A 21,104-nucleotide genomic window follows, 5' to 3' on the forward strand; every position below is an offset into this window, starting at 1 on the left:
GAGAAACAGGAATGAAATCAAGTGGCTGCCTGCCTCACAGACCCTATACTAAAAGAAGGCTTCAAAAGAACTCTTTAATTAATCTTTATTCTGCTATTAAAGGATAAGAAAACCAGCTTTACATAGTTCCTGGTAAACTGTGATCAGGTAAACTCAATTGGATTATCTGGAAGGCCATTTAGAGGGAGCTGCTCTGTGTAGACAAGATAATAGAGATTTTAAAAAGAGTAAGTAAGGATTATTTCAGAGGATCTAGCACCACATCACTGCTACTACCTGTAAGACTTCCTACTCCTCTGAACAATATTAACATTCTTGAGGCAAAAATACTTTACATATCCACATTTTCTACTAGTTTTGCACCTCAAGATGCATCTCAAAGATATGTATTTATCACTCTTCTACACATATTAAGAGGATACTAAAAGAAGGTAAATAGGACGCTGAGGTGTCTTGCTCAAAATCATTAAAACATCTGAACAAGAAAAAGCTGGAGCCCCTAATTTTCTCTCTGTGGTAAGTATCCAAACTGCACATAATATTGTGCAGACACCCAAGGAACCAGGCTGTGTCTCCCACCTTTCCCAGCTTCCCACGAGTATCCTCATCAAAGAAAATGTTTTGCCTGCTTTCACACCCCAAAATCTGCGACAGTCGAGATCTCCCCATGGGAAATGTCCCCCACTGCAGTGAGTATGTTTGTCATTACTTTAGAAAGCTAGTGATGCTGTCAAACCAGAAGAGCTCTCTTCTTCTCCCATGATGTATTTAGACAGGAATAATAATACATCTATCATTACACCCATCAGGGTGGTTATCTACAGGGACAGATAATTTTGTTCTGTTGCCTACATAATTAAGGAACACTTCTAGCAGCAATGAGATCCCAGCTCACATCTTTTCTTGCTGAGACTCTATTACCTCGTTACCTTCTTGAAGATTTTGGTGCCAAAACCCTTTTAAGGGCTCCAAAGCCCCGCGGTGACCCTGCTGCAGGTTAAGGGTCCTCCTTTGTACCACACTGCCCACGGGCCAGGTTGTAAATCACACCTTCCAAACTGATCCCTGTTAAAAATAACCTCCCCAAAATAGAAGAGAGAAGGAGTAAGGGTTACCAGGGTTATTTTTAACCCGGGCTGGCTCAATGGTCTGATTTACACCGGGGAGCCAGAGGAGGTTTTTTTGGCCCAGTGCGGGTGGCACATCCCGGTGTGCAGCGCAGGGAAGGGTTGGCTGTGGGCACAGGGGATGCTGAGCTGCCTTTGAGGCTGAAGCCAGAGTGTGGGAAAGCTCAAGGACACCACTCAGAAACCATAATAAAACCATTCAGCAGCAGTGGTAGTGGGAGATTCAAAATAACTACAATGGAGCAGTGTAATAAAACTTAAACTGAAACCAAGAGACCTGCAGACAACAGCAGCATCTCTTCTAAACATCCACCACCCAGAGAGCCATAGGCTGCACTCATTCCTCTGATATTCTGCCTTTCAGCAGATAATTCTCTGATTCCACTACTTTCTGAACACCATTTTTCTGAATTTAGTATGGTACTTTCAAGAGACATCTTCCTCAGCTGAGTCCAGACCAATTAAAAATAGGCAGCTGTAAATCCTGCTCAGCTATTTTGAATATTTCATTAAAACCAGAGAATTATAAATGGACTGTGACTCAAAGTAAATAGGTTTTATTTGGTAGCTTGGCTCAATTCGGTTGATCATGGAGTGTGAAATGTTGATAAAAGGGGAACATTTCCTTCCCTCTTCTAAAAGTAAGAGCAAAAAGAAAGGGATGAGAAGAAGGCCACTATTACTGGGGATGGAGAAAATATCCTAACCACTGTCTGGTATGCAAAACAGGAATAAAAATATCCCTTTTATAACCCAGCTAACCCAACATCACCTGACATTTCAGACAGATATACAGCTAGTTTGAATTATTGAAACTACTTATGAGGTTGACTTTTGACACTGAAAACATACACATACAGTCGTGTTAAGCTAAATGCATCACAGGACAATAATGATGGAAATACCATTTGGAAGCCTCAGCTACAGATCTGATCTACTAAAAATTGCAGTATTTTAAAACCAGCATGATTATGTGGACAGAATTCCCTTCAGTCAGTACTATGTTTTGCCTTTCTCCATATGCTACTACTTGTATTCAAAAATTTAATTTCTTAATACCAACTGTGCTGAATTAATAATCTCCAACATAGTAAATGTTCAGCTTTAAAGGGGATGTTTAACCTAGCATTACACTGCACCAACATTATTTTTAACTCAAGCTGTTGTTTTTTTAGGTTTTTTTTTAATTCAAAACAATATGGTCTACACAAATGACACACATTTCCTGTAAGTCAAAAACTGCAAAGCAAACAGATGGAGACCCAGACTAAGAAAAGAATTAGAATATCAGAATACAAAAGTTGCTCTTTGAATCCTAATTTACATGCCAGATCCCAATATTAGCACCACACTGTAAAGCTCCTACATTCTTCCTGACTTCTGCCTTTCACATTACACTGAATCTTGCTGTTGGGAGACCTGCATTCTAGCTTCACCTGTTCCACAAGGAATTATAAACAGAGATTTTGGCCTCTACGTTAAAATTCATTTCAACTGCTCCTTCATGAAGATGATGATCTTGTGTAGCTGGAGGAAAAATCCCAATCCTTGTATACTGAGTTCTATGTCAGTACATTCTTTTTAGGAGAGCTACTAAATTAATGTTTAGGAGAAGAAGAATGGGCATTTAAAGAGAAGCAGAACACCCCTGTGTTTAAGAGTATAGTCCTAAGTACTTGTAGCCCTCAAGGAATATCCCCTTGGGACATGAGTGTTCCTCCTCCCTGCCTTCATGTTCTTCCTAGGGCAGAGAAGAGCATCAAATACTACACTGAGAAAAGTATGTCCTCAAGACAGCTGAAATGTGATTTCCCATGAAGAAAATGCAAGAGGCAGAAAGCAAGTTCTGCAGCTCAAATCAGACAGCATTACACAGGGCTGACATTGCTAAAAAATTCCCCTCTCTCCTTCACAATCAATACTCTAGATGGGAAAAGGTTTAGCTGCCAGTTTATGGAATTCTTCCCCCAGTGTACTGGATTTCCTTAGATTTAAAGCATAACTGGCATGAGGCTGTCTTTTCTCCTTCCATAATTTTTTTTTTCTTCAAAGCACTTTAATTAATCTGTAACAAAATCAAAATTATTTTTACAGCAGTACTCAAGGATTGTGATTTCTGTCACTATGCACTGAGGGCATCTAGAGACACTCTAGGTCTTAACTTGATTTAAATCATGCAATTAAAATGCAGGTTCAGTTTTCCATGTACCAAAGGACTACAACCTACATTCAGACAAACTCAAAAACCAGAGACATATTAACTTATATAACCACTGAGGGCAGAGACAGCCAACAATAGTCCTTCAACATCTGTGGCTAATGCAAATGCAGTTTAAAACCTCAACCCTACAAACATTTACATATGAAATAGTTAATCATGCCAATGAAGTAAGCCACCAGTCAAAGTTATGCACACGCCTAAACCTCTGTAGACTCAGGGCTTAAAAATTTAAGACAATACCTTTGCTCAGAGAAGAAAAACTAGTTTTATTGGAGCACTGTTATTCCTGAAGTTGTCCGTCATTCAACACCTCAAAGACTCTTCAGTGAACTTGGAATTATTTATAGACCTTGTAAGTCACACAATTACACCTTCCTTTAAGTGGAAAAAAGGGAAAAATTAAAAGAAATCACTGCACTCCAACTGAATGGAAGAAAAAAAGGACCTCTGAGATAGAAGATACAAGGAAAATCCAGTATTTCAGTACGAGGTAGGTCACAGGAACTTGTTGCAGCATTGTTACAGATCACAACCTGAACCAGCACAAACAATGGCAGTAGGAGAGCTGTGGGCACACAGCCAGTGCAGAAGCACAGAGGGTGGAGCAAGGAACCACTGTCTTCTCTCTCAAATATTCTCCTAAAACTATCTTCAAAGCATGAATTTTTCTGTGCCCCTAGCAGGAGAGATCATCCACGAAGGCATTGAGTACTTCTGTGACTAACACTGACAAATGTCTAAATTAAAGAGGTGTTAGGTTAAAAATCTCAAAATCTCAAATGTAAGATGCTTTAAGACAAAATAACAATGAGCACATTTTGTGTGCTAGAGAGAATCACACATCCCCCCTCCACCAACCTGTCTGTGCCTGTTCAACATTCAAAATGATCTGAAGATTACAGTGCAGTACTTTCAATTAACTGCTAATGTCACCTGACTTCTGCCTTGTACACAAAGCATGTGAGCTTGTTTGGTTGGTTATTTTTCTTTTGATAAAGACTGACCAAAGCAGAGAAATTCCTAGAAGCAGCAACGTTTGGAAAAGGTAACTGTTGTTGGTCTCACAGACGGGCTTGTTCAATAATGTTCACATTTCAAGAATTACAAACTGAATTAAGAATTGCTGTGGTGCAAACTATCCCACATCTTACTACTCTTCACACTTGCACTTTCAATTCAAGCATTTGAGACTGCTGGACATAAAATTCTGGTGTAAATGGATCATGATTTTTGATACACCATCCTAATTCCTCCTCTCAGCCCCCTGGAACAGTGCACAGAGAGAGAAATACAAGCTTTGAAACACTCCTGCATTACTGCAAGTAAAAGGTACTCCATGGCAATTAACAAAAACATCTTCTCAGTGTTTAAGTGTTCAGCGTTTGCAAACTTTATTTCCATGGGCTTCTGCTACAGCTCTGGTTGAGATACAGGAGAAATTAATCACCGTGAGTGGACAAAAAGTTGTATCATCAACTAAATAATTATCCTTTATGCATTTACCCTGGGACTTCTGGCACCTTGAATGATTAACCAGCACTGGAGGGCTGGGGCAAGGACATATGTGTCTGCAGAGAGCCTGGCTGACACAGAATCTGAATCAGCAAGAACACTCCATCGTTCTTCCAGAAGAGAGAAATCAGCATCATTAAACATCAGCTAATCACCAAGAGAGTGCTGTGTGTATCTCCACTCCTTTTGGGCAGGGCAATTCCCAACAATATCCAAACTTTATGCCCAGCACTGTCCATCCTGACTCTGTGGCTGATTGTTTCACCAGAGCACAAAAAGCAGACAATGGTCTCCATGTTCCTGAAGGATCAGCTTCAGGAATATTCTGGCTGTGTCGCTGTAAATTTGATTAGCACTCACCAAAGGCACCTACTGCAGTAATTCCCAGAGAGCAGCTCACTGTTCTGGGGAAATATTTACTACAGGGCAGTGAAATAGAATCATTTGCAAAAAGGCATGGCTGCAGCCACTGTGAATCACTCACCGGAGGGAAATCGAAGTCTATCTGGTTTGCTAAATTTAAGATGTAGTCGATTCGAAACTGGTTCTCTGGATTGGCTAGTTCCACTGGAGGTGCCAAATTGCCCATTGCTGTCACTATTGTCTGCAAAGAAACACAAGTAAAATATTGCAGAGTGTCTTAATAGCCACCTGGAATAGTTAAAAAAAAACAACAGCTCCTAAGTTTACCTCTATAGCTTCTTTAATGTTGTTTTTAATGTCCTGAATTTTCATTTTCTTCTCCCTGTAATAAAGAAGATACATCATTAAATTTATAAGCTGCAAAAGCAGAATATCTTTTTAAAAAGAGCACGAACTTGAAAAATATTCTATCAATGCTGTATTGTCTAAAGTGCTTTCAGTCACTGAAGACTTTTGTAGATAGACTCATTTAAATATCTCAAAACTTTTCTACTTAAGCAGTGACATCTATTTGCATCTATTTTAAGCAGCAACATCTATTTGCATCCAAAAATCAGTGTCTAATTATGCTTTAATAAAAATTTATTACAGCCTTCAACTGGGACTAAGACATTCTGCAGAATCAAACAGATTTTGATTCATTTGAATGCAAAATACCAGACATACGTGAAAGTTCTTTAGGAAAGTATACACTGGAAACAAACAGAAAGGAAAAAAGGGTGAGTTACTAAAAGTAGAAACAAATGAAAGGAGACCAAAGAACCTCAAAGCACAAAAAAGATGTGAAACATCCAGATGTGAAACAACACTAAAGGGTTAATCCAAGTATATAAAATTATCCTTGACTAAAAGCAGAGGAGTAGGCTACAAAACCACTAGGAATGAGCCCTACCTTTGGTGATTAACTGCACTCACATTAATGAGCCCAAGAGGCTGGAGCAGGACAGTGCAAACCCTTGCCTCTGCTCCTCTGCACTGCATTTTGTGTCCAATGTGACAACAGCTCATTTCAGTGTGAAATAGTGCAATCAAATGAAATGCAGCATCAAACATTGGGTATAACCAGGAATTAGCAGCCTAAAAGTAATACTAAGCATTGAGCCTGTAAACTGGAACTTAATTGCAAAGCACTATGATAAAATTTTTCACATTATTAATTTCTTGCTGCACACAGCATAAAATCAGTACTTTGAGGTAAACCAAGTTAGCCATGCAACTACTAAAAATAGCCAGCTAAACTGTCTAAGTGACCTTTTAATCTTCATTGCTTTTACAGGACTCTTTGATTATGGAATATTTATATCAACATTTAGAGGGTTTTTTTTTTCATTTTGAAAACTAACATTTTCCAGCACAGTGTCCCAGAGACTACGAAGGACCAACAGCATTTCCTTTTTTTACCCTTTTAAAGACAGTAACTCACATTTTCAGCTTACAGAGCCCAGCTTGAAAACCTCATTTTATGTTAATTCGGTAAGCATATTGCAAATGCTTTTTATCACTTTTTCCTTTCTATAATAACTCACAGCCAAAAACCAAAATGAAACTGAAAGTACAGTCACCAATCAAGAATGCAGAGCAGCAAGGAGAGAAAAAAAAAAAAAGGCACTACTTCTGTAACAAGGCAGACACAGACATCCAGGAGTAGTGGGAATTTTGGCTTTCAGATGAAAAATTAATTCAACTTTTGTAAAAGACAGCGTCAAGGAAAATGTGGAGGATTTGGCTGTACATTCCCCAGTTGTGACAGCATGACTGCAATGCAAGTGCTGCTCTTCCAGAGGGGGAACAAACAGCAGCACCAAATCATTGTGTTCAGGATGACTTTGCTGGGCTCTGAATCAGCTCCAACAAACACAAATGTGATTATCCTGAACATCAGCTCCTCTCTGACCACATGTCCTCAGAAGTTTGGGGCAGGGACAGGAAGGTCGATGCAGAGAGAGAATTGAGTGATCAATAATAATCAGATGAAAATTCTGTGTTTTCCTAGACTTCTTTACCTACCTACAGACCACCTTATTCCTGAAGATTACCAGTTTTTTTGCTTTGGACATTTGGCACCGCTGATGAGAACAAGGCAGTGAGCCAAGAAAGGCCAAAAGCACCAAATTAAGGAAAATAAATTAGACAGGATAAGAGAGGAAAAACTGAGGGCTTTTCACTCTCTTCCTCCCTAACTTCAATGCCTTCTGTTGCCCCAGCTCTTGACAAACTCTCCATTCCACAACCAAGACTCAGGGTACACAAATACTGTATTTTTCAGTACTGCACACATATGGTTGCAAAACCACCATCCGCTCTCAGTTTTTAAAAATCATGTTTAATTATTAAAAATATGTAAATAATGCTATGAAAGCAGGAAGTGTTTATCAATGACAGTGTAAGCAATTTGTCTGGCTTTTATTCTGCCTCCAAATTTCAGCTGGATCTTGAACTTAATGAACGTGTATCCATATTCTGTCCTGTTTAGATTAAAAGGGCAACTGATATGCTGAAAGCCAAGCAAGATATCAGCATTTTTAAGGAATTAGCATTCATTTTGCTTTGGTTTGGAGTATCACTAGAAAAAGAGAAGTTTAGGGCGTTTGCACTGTTTATAAGCAAACTCTCATTATTTTCTCTTTCCTGGAACACTTGTTACTAATTGTCTCAAAGCATCAATGAGGTGCACACTGACCTGACTCCTCCATGCCATACCATAAACCTCATTATTTTAATTAAAGATTTCAGTCAAACTTCCACATTCACACCTCCTGGCTGATCCTCTCACTCCTAAGCGATAATGACTACGGAGAAATGTTAACCTGCAGCAATTAACGAAGTGCTTGATAACCATCATCATCTTTACAACAAGGATACTCATAGTTCCTATTTCTGGTGGTGTTGCCATGGCCCTAGAGCCTGCCCAGTAAACAAGGACTCCTATTACACAGCAGTGAATGTATCCCAGCGTTTTGTGTTTTGTAATGTTTACTCCACATAAACTTTCCATGACAATGAGACAATTTATTCTTCTGGAACTCAGCACTTCATCAATCACCTATCCAACAGCAGCTTGCAAAAAAAAAACTCTAACTTTTCACAAAAAAACCCAAAAAGGTGACATTCATTTTACTCAGGGACTAATGAGGTGAAGCACACAAAAGCAACATCCCATTGCTCTGGGATTGTTTGGTTTTTTTGTTGGGTTTTTTTTTGTTTTTTAGAAACCCAGCCAGGTTACACCTCAAATTTCCAGAAGTACTCCAACTTTTCTTCTCCACAACCACAAAGACCGAATATTCAACTCAGATTCTTTCCTTTTTAATTTCTTATTCCCAGGTGTTGGCACTAAACTACAAAAGAAAAAAAATTAAAAAAAAAAAAAAGTTGGGCTGCCAAAATGTTTTCCTCTGGAACATCCTGAGTAGTTTGGGAATGGCACCAATGCTCTCCTGGCTAAGGAATGACTGATGTCTCTGCAGGCCTGTTCTGTATCTTTAGATGTCATGGGTTAATAAGGTCATATTTTTAATCTTGTTTAAAACTTTTGCTTAGGCTGTGCAAGGTAGGCCAAACAAAGCATTAAACTCTATTAGTTGAGGATTAGGAGAAAAAAATCTCAAATCCTGCTGTTTTCAATATGTAAATGGGCCAAAGAAAAGCTGCACGTAGCTTTCAGGAAAACTAATAAAGTCTATTTTAAGTACTGTAAAAAAGGATGACATTTTAATTCAAGTAACATTAAATCAGAATGACATCAAAGGTCAGAAAAATCAAATATTCCTTGAAAACCAATCTAATCAGTATTTAGTAAAGAACTTCTCCACCTGTGGTTGAGCTTTACTATTAAAAAGGCAAAAAGGCAACATTTTTACTCAGATTTTATCAAATCTTATGCAAAGAACACATTAACCCTCAGATTATCAGAAGCAAACGGATTTAATTTTAACGTCCATTTCTGGTTATTTTACAGATAATACAAATGACCATTACTTGGAAAAAATACCTGTAGTCTAAAAAAATATTCCAGAGGATAAAGATTCAGTTCACCCTGAAACATTCTGCATCTCTCAGTAGAAAAACAGTTTTTAAAAAGGATGCTGAAATTAATTCTCACAAGAAAACATGTTAAAGAACTGGGGGGACATGGACAGAGATGATGGGACATCATCCATTACTCTAATTCCTAAAAGCAAAGAGGTTTGAATTTTTTGGTCAGCGCAGACAGGTTAAGAAACCTTGGAGAGTTTTGCAGCTCTGGAGAATATATAGACTACTTTAATAGGGCATATTAAAATGTAGTCACAGAGTGTTAATACGGAGCCTTTGTCTCCTTTACAAGGCTGTAAACAGCCCAGCCTCTACCACCTTCAGGGGCTGGTGTAATGCATAAATTACCTTTATTTGTGAAGCAGTCAAACCTCGCTGACTCTTGAACCTGCTGACATTAACAACTGCAGCCAGTTTGCACGTGGAAGAGCCAGAATAAAAATCCCACAAAGTAGTTCATTTGCCTCTGAGTTTTTATGGTAGAAAATGACATTGTTGTGTTTCACATAGGTGCAGCTCCCTGCTTTTTCAGGTGCTGCCAAGAAATGTGAATGCCCAGGGAAGCAGCCACAGGCTGTCCCCTTCTGCTCACCTTCAAAAACCCATCAATTACACACTGACAGCCAATGAAAACTGAATAGATCAGTTTTGTGTTAAAACACAACTCAGTTCTTTGACAGGCAGTCATGGACTTCACAGGCACGTGGGATTTAAACACGTCTATTCATTTAAATATGGTGTCTTTTATGCAGCGAAACACGCTGATGGATTTAATAAATATTCCATGAAATCTGCATTAAAATTTATTTACTGAACCTTTTTGGAAACTAAGAGCACTACCTGCCAATCCACCTCAGAGAAACAGAGCTGTGCAGTCAACATCTTCAGACACAAGACCACGAGCAAGGAAATTCAATTAAGGTTTTACTACCAATCCACGTTACAAAAATCCTGCAGTACTTTACAATTCAACTAAAAGATAAATTTGTTTTAGCCTGAGTTACTTCTAACAGAACATGGCAATTACCTCCAAATATAACAGCTAGAACAGCAAAGAGGGCAGAGGCCAAGTTAGAGGCACTTGAAAATGGGGAAAAGTAGTTGCCTGGAGTATTCAGAGTGAAGCTGAAATAATCCATCTTAGACCTGTGACAAAGTACCAATTTTACAGACAAAACGACTAAAATTGCAACAGCAAAACCCACCACGTATCTTCTGCAAGCTCAACACCATTTACATCACACTGCTGAGATACCTCAGTAGTTCTGCCCATTTCAAAGAGATTTTTTTGGTTTGTGCTGTTCAAGCCCAGGAAGGACAAACCCTTGCAGTGCCATGGGGCAGAACTCTGTACAGCTTATAACTGGAAACAGGATTTACTGGCTCCTCACTTGCAGTGGAGCTGAGAGAGATTTTCTAACCACGTTAATACTTTGTTCTTGGTCGGCACCTGGTAAAATTAAATGGTACCCAAGGCACAGGAAGCTGACACAATGCAGCCTAAAAAGCACTTTACAGTCAGTGTGTGCTGGTAACTATGACCAGTTTCCCCTCCCTACCACTTTGCTCTTCCTCCTACACCACACCTTTCCTCCACCCCAATAACTACTTCACTTTGAAAATTCTTTGATTTACTTCTCCAAAATTCCTGGTATCAACACACTGTACCATTCAGCTACCAAAGATCTGTGAGAAGAAATAATATCAGAAAAAGAACAGCTATGAGGACAAACTACTTGCTTTCCCTGTAAACAAGTCAAAAGGAAAACCCCAACGGGCTGAATAATTTTGTTGTGATATACTTTGAATTAAAGACAAAGTTAAGAATTGGTTATGTTGCACAGATCTAACTGCAACCTAAATTATTTGGGAGAACTTAGTTCAATCATCCCCTGAAGCATAATCACTTTCCTACACAATATCTGATGCAATGTATGGAGTAGATGATACAAAAAGGGCTTTTAAAAGGCTTTAGAAGTTCCCTTTTAAAGATTGTGAAAAGCACTGTAAGTTGCCTTAGCACTGCAAGTTGCCTCAGCACTGCTTGTTTTAATACATTGCAGTTATTTTTCTCCATGAGTAACATGCACATCTTACTATGTAGCCATAAACACAGGAATGTATAAGAAATAAAAGTACAAAGAGATACATTCCATTAATTGAATGACAGAACCACTCTCCAGGTTAAAAGTCAAGAAACACAAATTACTGAAGTGTTGATTAAAAAAACCCCCCACATTACAGCTCTGTAAAAGCAGAAATCTTACTATTTTTGATCATTTTTTACGTGGCAGTGTTAAGGGCTGGGATGTGACTTGCTTCTTTGGGAATGGTACCACAATGAAATTATACCAAACTCTAAAAAAGGCATCCCCGACTATAAACCTAATAAACTCCATTTTTAGGTTTACTTTATCTCTGCTCCCTGTGATACCCAAAGTGCAAAGGTTAAAGGGTAACTTGACTCTGCCCCTATGGATATTCTGATGCAAAGACCGGCTGTGGGCAGACTTTGCTCCTGATGAAGTTGCAGGTCTCTGGCAGCAGGCACGTGGCACCGTGGCCATACCACCTGCCCAGGTGGAGGTGGCACAGAGATGCTACTCTGCCTCTAAGCCACCTCAAGGCTCCCCTTCAGCTTTGCAAATTCCTACATAAAACCCGTTTAACTGGTTTACAGTCCCTTTATACCTGTTAGTGGCACAAAGAGACTATCACAGGCACAATATTAAGAAGCATAATTCTGCTTATCCTGCTCCATTTACCTCAACTAATTAACTAGCAATAGTTTAGGTAAGGGATGAAAATAGAATTGTTCACAATCACAAAGAGCTCTGTGATCTATGAGCTTGACAAAGGCCCTTTAGTTCCTGCTGTGCAATTAAACACCTCTGTAAATTGCAAACCCTGCCTGTAGCTCCCCAGGCACTCAGAGGGGAACACACCGGTGTCATTTTCTTGCTCTTAGTACAGGTAATTAAAGCATATTGCAATAAAAGGTGTCCTCAGAAGTTCAGCATTCTCTCCAGACACTCGATACAATAATTAACAAGGCTGTAGAGTCTTCAGAGGACACTGTGATTCCTTTCTGGTCCAGAAGGACATCTCAGAACCGGCAGGAACAGGAGGACTCAAGTCAAACTGCTGAATCATCTTGCCTTGTACAATTCACTACTTCGAGACAATCAAACTGCTGTCAGGAAGCAGAGACCTTTTTAATTATTTATTTAAGCATTGTGAATGTAGCCATTATTAACACAGAATAAAGGAAATGACCATTGCCCATCACATTATTTTTAAACACTTGTGCCCGGCTGCGCAGCAGCACTGAAATACAGCACAGGACACCTCTGCTGCTCCAGGCTGTTTGTACAGCCACCTCTCAGAGCAGAACCAGCCTCCTGTGTTCTCCTTGATCTCTGCATGCCCAGAAAAAACATTATTGTGGGAGTATATAGTGCCCAGGCACTGCACACACGTGCTGTTAAATCTGGGCCGTTTGCTGTGCTGTGCATCACCTCATCCTTGGCTTTCCAACACAGGCAGGTAACAGCAGTTGTGGGGGGCTCCTGGTCCCACCTTAGTTCTCACTTTCAAAGCACTTTTGTCCAATCTTTAAAACATCAAGTTGGTAAGTGTCCTGTGCCTGTCATTTGCTCTGAAACTGTTTTGCAAATGTCTGTATTCCAGTAACTTCTCCAGCCAGGACTGGGTATGATGGAGCTTTTGAAGAGAAGGCAATCACATCCCAGAGCTCTTCAGGGGTTTGTGCACAAGAATGAGAGGAATAGTTCCTATAATGGCTGATGACCTCAGTGCTACTTAAAGCTGAAAAAGTACACAGCTGGCTAAGTGCCAATATTAAATGGAAAGAAGCCCTAAAATAAAAATGGCTGGAACAGTGGATGCCAAGTTAGTGTAAACACAGACCAGCCAAAGCAGGATGCAGTAGGGAAGACACTGATGAGACAGGTGGAAAACGGCTGATCCTGAAAATCCCTTGTTTTGGGTTTTTTTTAAAGTGGTTATGATCTCTGTTATCATCTGAAACACTTCTGCCATGTAGACAGAGAATCTGGAAGGTGGCTGCCTCCAGCAATGACAAAAGGCAAGGTTTTTTTGCCTCACTTAAATAAAAAGCAATTATCTAATGTATTTCACCATTTTCCCCCTGGCATTTCTAAAAAAGTCCATTAAACTCTCCATGACCCAGACCCTTAATATTTTCTAAATGCTGTAGGATTCAGTACTGGTAGCTTATAAGTTCAGAATGACAATCTGAACAGGAAAGCAGTTAAGGCAGGGGATGTAGACCCAAAAAAAGGGGGAACCATTTGGACAGGAACAAAGGAACTGTTTACCAATCTATGCAGCTGCTCCTGAAAGTTAATATTTCAGAGAGTTATTAACATTAAATGCTTTGTTCACCACACTTTCTTACAGCAGTGTTGAAATGCTGTCACTGAATCAAGTCTTTCCCTTCACAGCTGTTAAACCCAGAATTTTTACCATGGACAAAGTCTGAATTAAGGAAGATTTCCAAAGTTATCTTCCAAGATAAAGAGCTGTCAGGTACATGCAACTTTGCTCATAAGCCTTAAAGAATTACAGACTCAGCAGTATCAGCAGAAACTAGAACAGCCCCTACTGATCTCTGTTTTTGGGAAGTTCAAGTTCACAGTCATTCTTAAGAATGTGCTGTTGCATCTAAATGGTGATTTCCATGGTACACTTTATTAAAAGATAGATTTCAGTAGAAAGATAGCTTTCTGAAAAACATCACAGATGTCACATAAAGACTTAGCATAAAATTTCCTCTGAAACATGCAGAAAAAAAAAAAAAAAAAAACCTTGTGAAATCTGTCAAGGCCTGACAGATTTCAAGAGTTGTAGTTGTGTATTTATACTTCCAGACTGTGATGAATTTACTATGGCTGTGCATACAAACTGCAATTTTAGGACACAGAGCAACTAAATATTGCAATGAGCAAATCTGAAAATGTGTCCCTTGAAGACCCAGGCGGGGGCATGGAGAGACAGGTAACACAGCCCACAACAAAGCAAGGTGCTGACAACTTTGGCTCTAATCCATCAAAGCACTTAAGCACATGTTTAATTTTAAGCACATGAGTAATTCTATCAACTTTAATAGGGCTACTCATGGTTTAAGTACTGTGATGGATGGGGGCCAGGACACCCAGAACCTTTAGGAATGCTGCATGGCCTATGTTTCATGGAGAAAATATCCATTCTCCCACTGAACAATTAAGTTATAAACTCTTTGAAAGTAAAATTTACCATAAGTTGAACTCAGCTATGTTTATGTAAACTCAGAGATGTAAGTTCTTCCACAGCCTTTGAAGATGAAACATGATGAGGGTTCTCATGTACAAGATGTCCACAAATTTTTATTTTGCCGTTCTTTTTCTGTGACAGGTCTGAGTCACCTCTGCCCATCACATCTTGCTTTGAAATAGAGAGCTCAGTTAAATACACCAAAAATGTAGCTACCAGTAACACTCTTAAATAAGATGCTTCTGGCTGCAGTTTGCAAACATCAGTACTACAGCCTTTCTTACCTGCCTCATACATGTCCAATTGCAACAGGTTTAACAGTGCAATAATTCCTGTCTAACATTTATTTAAACCACCCACTAGGAAATTCTTCATCTTGTTCTATGGCTCCACAACATGTGATCAAGTCTCATAAAATAATTTGCTAAAAAAGGGAAGAACAGAACAACTTGAGAAATCACTTACAGATTATTTTCTTCTGGGTTGTCTGGTTGGTTGGTTGAGGTTTTTTAACTTGTTGGTAAACAAGCAGCAGGAAGAACACAAAACCAAATACATTCGACTACTTATGAGATGGATTTTATAGCAAATGAAGTACACTACCAGGGAACTTAAAAACTCCATTAAACACAATTCAAAAGGAAAAAAAAAAAAAAAAAAACCCAAACTGTGTTACTGCAGAGTTTCCAGTTTTTAACCAGAATTGTCAGTTTATTAAAACAGTGCATCTAGAAACAAATTTTGCAGGGCTACTACTGTTCACGGATTTAATAATAATTTTGACAATTTCTAACTTGAAAAGCTTTTTAAGTTGTCACAACGGAGTGTTTTACAGCTCTTTTTGTATAACAAGTGAATTTATCCTTGACTTCTAGTGTTTCTACTTCACTTGTGCACATCTATCACACCAGTACCCTGTGAGCCACAAGCTTGGAATCCTTGTTGAGAAGGGAAAAGTGGCAAAGTGACTGTGTCTGCAAAAGGCAGTTCAGAATAACTATGACACAAGTAAGCTTTTCTCCAAAAAAACCTACAGGAGGTCAAAGCTGCATTTCAGGCAAAAGCAAGCCAAAATAGAAAACCACCACAGACCCTGCTGGTAAAAAACAATACATGGCTGTGCCTGTCTCTAGTGAAATCCTCAGCAGCACATAGAGCACCAGCTAAGGCTGTCTTTATTTCACATTAATACATCCAGTGCCTTTGCTACACTGTGCTACCTTTCAAACAAGAAATGTGTTTTATCTAGAGAGCCTGTGTGTTCTCACAGCTTCCAGCAATCCAGTGGTTAATCTGGGCTGTTACTCTAGATTCAAACACAGACACACTTCAATTCTGCTCCAAACTGGAACTCAAAGTTTCTTCTCCATTCAGAGTGGTTTAAAAATATTTTTTTCTAGAGTCCCACTAGCTGTTAATTCATCTTCCCTTACCTCTGGGACAAGTGTCAGAGAGCAGGTAATCCCCAACAGAGCAAACCTACCAACATCCACCCAAAATAAACCATTCAGCTCTGTTACCCCTGATGACAGCTCACATGGAGCTTCACAGATCAATACTCAGCCTCACGTTTATAAAGGTTTGTTAATGCCACAGTCACACAACTGCTTATTAATATCTATGTAGTAAGAAGCAAATATATTATGACACGAGATGATGAGAATTAGAACAAGCAAAATTTGGTGTGAGTTAGTTCCACTGAAAAAGCACTTGGATCAGAAAATCAAAACTCCTGCACACAGAGTCTCAAGTAACCTGACTGCACTGCTATTTATTTTGTATCTCCCATACCACTGATTTTACTACTCAGTTTTTACTGAGACAAGACCATGCCAAATCTCAAGGTGGCACGAGACAAGGGCTGAATGTCACCCAGAGCTGGAGTGCCCAGACCAGCTACAACAAAGCAACACTCCTGTGGGCACCAAAGGAGACTCACCACAGGGAATCCAGCAGGGAACATCTTGCACAAGTCTTAGCATCGTTCTAAAAAAAGATTTCAGCAGGAAAAAGCTCGTTGGTCTAAACCAACACCTGCTTTTTCTTACAAAGGTCTCCTCCTGTCACTGGTGCCACTGAGCCCTCTGCAGACCCCAAAGCTGCTCTAACACCTCCTGGGACATCGCTGGAACACAGAACTTGCCCCTGTAGATTAGCACGTTCCATCCCTAAAGCTCTGAGGTACAGTAACATTGGCTTGGTTACAGCAAAGGTCATTCAGATCAAGTTAAAGCTGCCCTCAACGTGAAAAAAGGAATAGTTTATATCTGTTTAGTGAACAACCGAAGTATTCCTATTTCCTACACAGCTCATGGGAAACTTCTGTGATTATTTAGACAAAGAAGTCAGGAAGCACAGACTCCCCTGTAAGTTTTATAATCTGTTTTCTAATATTTTCAAATCCCCTATTGTTACAAACACCACTTATGTCTCCTGAAACTGTAAAATTACAGGAGGAGTTTTCCACTTCACCTTATTTGTGCAATTGCCAGTGTTTTTGGCCAGTTTCATGTTCTGAAAAAGTCTTCTCTGTCTTAGTCCTCCAAAGTAACAGGAACGAAAAATCACTTCAATAAACCATCATCTTAAGAAAGGTAGTCTCTAAGTACAGCCAAATTAAACTTAAAACTCAGCAAAGCTAAATGAAAATTGTAGCTGTTAGCATACTTTCCTCATCTGCTCACTGAAGTTCCAGGGTATGTACACAGATATCCTGACACACTTACACAAGCAAAGTTACTCTCTTAACAGCCCAGAAGCAACACAGAAATTGTTTATATCCAACTTGCCATGCAAAAGAGATGAACCACACCGAAATTCAAAGCCAGCACTGGAAAAAGGAAGCATAAGGCAAAAGCGCAAAAAATCAAAATTGTGAGTAAAGAAATTCTCCAAGAGAAACCTGGTACCAAAAGAATCAGTCTCAAAGGGTAACAAGCTCAAACTCTGGTATTTTTGTACTAATTATCTCTGGTAGCCCAGAGATCAACAAGTAGCAGGCAATAGCTGCCTTTGAAGTATCAACACTGATTTCTATAATTACATTTCATATGATACAAGGTATTTTAATTTCTTTTCCTGTTACTAAAAGTTTTGCACTACCAGAAGTGAAGATGATATAAGAAAAGTATTTGTAAGTAAACACCAAATATTACCAGGCAACAACAACAAAAATACTCTCACTTCCATCCAAGCACAGACACCATCAGCACCACGTTAAACCCATTAGCAAAATTCTTCAAGCAGTGTCAGGGAATATTGTTTCAGCATCTACCTGATGTTCTTGCTGGCCTGACTTTAGAAGACATTGCCAACTAAAAGACACCAAAAATACCTATTTTTTTTTCCTAGACATCTAGGGCTCTATTTACTGAAAAACTGGAGTCAATTTATTGAGAGAAACACAAGTTCCTGTATTGCTACTTCTGAAATAATTTTGCTTTGGATTAATTAGGGAAAAAAAAAATCTTCCTTTGATAGAGAGGAGATGTAGAAATTAATGTGAAAACACAATACACAGTTCCCATACCTAGATACTGTATTTCCCATTATGCCCACTCACTTAAAATGCATAGTAAGAGAACAATAATTTCAGGCCACACTCTGCCACAGTTCTGGTCTTCAGGGAACCCCACCTTTAGTACCAAGGGAGTTTATTTAACCAGGAAAGTACAGTTTAAAACCAGAATGGTTCATGGATGTTTTGGACAAACAAGTTCTGGATCCAACTAGAGCTTTCCCTAATGCAACATAAATTAAGTGGAAAAATTCCAAACAGCTCTTATTAAAGAGTCTGGAAGCCACAATGTGAAGAAACATTCACTTTACTGTATTTAACATCTACATATATTTGAACTCGACCTGTAAGAAGAATGACCTTTTACTGAGCTTAAAATTGGAAATTAATTATACCTGAATAAGCACATTTATTTTCATTTCCCCTGATAAAAGGGAAGTTATATTGTTGTAATGTAAGTCAAACTGTGACAATGGCACAATTATCATGTCCTGGCCCTGACCTGACATTTCTAAATGATAACAAAAAAGTAAAAGACACAGTTCATGCTGACAGTATGTAGTGAATGAGAATTTCAGGCCAAAAGTTATGTGAGAAATCACTTGCTGATACTTAGCTCATCAGTTAGAATATACAGCACCTTGTCATAATTGTCCAATTACTTTCACAACATATGGTGCTTTAAATACAAATAATATTGTTTGAATGAGAAACTTATACACAGCTGAAGAAAACAATCTCAAGAGCGTGTGTATAACACAGGAAATTACTTAAACAGTATTGCTTGGGCACAATTATTGATCCAACCAGCTGCTACCTTGTGCTCAACGAAACCAAAGCCAAAGCTCTGAGAAACTGGAGATACCTTGGTTCTACCTGAATCTGACTGATCTCACACCCAGCTAATGCAGAGCTATTAAACCAGGCAAAACAACTGTTTTCACTGGATTTGCATTCTATTTGTAACAAAGGAAAACTTAAAACTTCAAAAGGAAAACCAGGATTTTTTTTAGATTATTCAAGTACTAGGCTTTTTAAAAGAAATGGACAAACACATTTCAACGTGACTTAGCTTCAAAACTTGTTACGAATTTTGCTTCTTGGAGCTCCTCAAGTGGCAGTGGCAGAACTTGAAGAGGAATCACAGTGAATCTCTTATACTTTTTCCCTAATCCTCCCCAAGTGCCATTTCTGACACATAATACTGGACTACACAAGCCACTGGTCTAAACTAGTGTTGCACTGATTCTTAGAAATTCTCTTCCTAGAAATTTCAGCAGACCAGATGCCACTATGTTACAGAAAATGTGTGCTTAGTACCACAGATTTGATTAAAGGAATTTGGTGAATCATCAGTATCTACAACATTCTAAGATATATTATTTATGAGATACATAAAACAGACTACACAAAACACTTTTTTTCATTTAAATAAGAAGGTACTTCCCAGCTAATGGGAGGAGAAAGGGGAGAATGCCCCACTGCCAAACAGAGACAAGGCTCTCCTCCCAAATGTTTAATATATGAGACTGAAAAACCCCTTTCTCTGTGTAAAGTTCCACAGAAAGATAAACCAAGTTTATCCCACCGGGTACAAGAGTGTATTTCCAACACATGCAAACAACATGCAGACATGCCCAACGAATTTACTACCTGGAAATCAGATAACCACACCAATGTAACAACAGCATAATGATATTCACTGGCACCTCCTCCTGTACCTTTGTGCAGGGTCCTGACAGGAGTTCAGACCTACAGAACACAATATAACCAATGGCACATGCTGTGTGTTCCAAACACATTTATGAGATGTTTAAGCTGTGTATTTTAGTAGGCTATTAACAGTTGGTCTTGGCAGCAAGAGGCTATATTTCTCTAAAAATATTAATGCAGACCTAGCCATAAACATTTTTATGAGTAAGTTTTGCACTGACATGAGCTAGTCAATCCTTTCCTAAAGGGCAGATTAAGTATTAAAGTACATCCAAGGTGTGGCATCGTATCAGTTTACCCTTAGTGGCAGTTAAACTTACACAATTAGAGAAAATTCTACATGAGCTTCATCATTTGAAACCAGAGGCCTGTGACAATGCTGAATTCTACCAAGTGATTCTGAGGGAAGAAATCCCAGTGGACAACTTACAGCCTGAGCTGTGTAACTACAGATCAAGTCACTAGAGGGAAAAAAGAAATAAAATAACCATTTTTACATTACATGATAATTAAGAAATCCACAAGGTATGAAGGTAGTGCAAATGTTCTGTCTTAAGCATTGTGCCTCAGGAGTATTTTAAGTATTTGTCTGACCTAGCTGTGCATTTATCCTTTCTGCATTAGCAATCAATAAAGAAAGAGAGGGAAGACAAGAAGTATCTGGGTGATAATTTCACCGTAGGCAATCAACATTCATATCCAGCATTAATATTCAGGAAATGCCCCAAGTCTCAATCATTAATGATTAAGTATCACCACACCCTGGAATATTTTACTACATATCTGTATTGACATAATGAGATCCAAACTTCAAACGTAATTGCTTGCCATTTTAAGGATCTTCTTGGAATTCAGGGACACTCACCAAATCTATAGAAACTCCTGTGCCAAGGCAACAAACAACCAAATTTAAAAAGCTGCAGTCTCAACTTCCAACACACTACAGCAGTCTGAGGAAACTTTAGGACATTTTAAATACAATCAATCACCTTCTAGGAGACAGAATTTAGAAAACTTAAACCTTAGACTAAGACTGACTTCTATTTAATAAGAAATAATGCTTTACGTTTTATAATTTCACCTGCCACTATCATATCACTATACATGTGCAACACAACTTGCCAGCTGCACTCCTGAGCTTACACAGCCCAGCTCTTGGTGAACATTCAGCACATGGCTGTGGAAATGGAATGGAATGAAAGGTGGAAATGGCTCTGGGAATCAGAGTCAGCCCTGGACACCCAACAGGGCACAAGAGTTG

General features: G+C 38.9%; 1 protein-coding gene across 3 annotated transcripts in view; it reads right to left on the bottom strand.

Annotated features, from left to right (window-relative positions):
• Positions 1-21,104, bottom strand: part of GNAS (GNAS complex locus) — a 131,301-nt gene that overhangs the window by 42,504 nt on the left and 67,693 nt on the right. For all 3 annotated transcript variants that reach the window (XM_066330918.1, XM_066330919.1, XM_066330920.1), the window contains exons 3-4: positions 5,551-5,605; positions 5,345-5,464 (exon numbers count right to left, since the gene is read on the bottom strand). In XM_066330918.1, the coding sequence (XP_066187015.1) occupies positions 5,345-5,464; positions 5,551-5,605 (175 nt within the window). The remainder of the gene's footprint in view (positions 1-5,344; positions 5,465-5,550; positions 5,606-21,104) is intronic.

Source organism: Sylvia atricapilla, chromosome 16, assembly GCF_009819655.1.
Source record: "Sylvia atricapilla isolate bSylAtr1 chromosome 16, bSylAtr1.pri, whole genome shotgun sequence".
NCBI lineage: Eukaryota > Metazoa > Chordata > Aves > Passeriformes > Sylviidae > Sylvia > Sylvia atricapilla.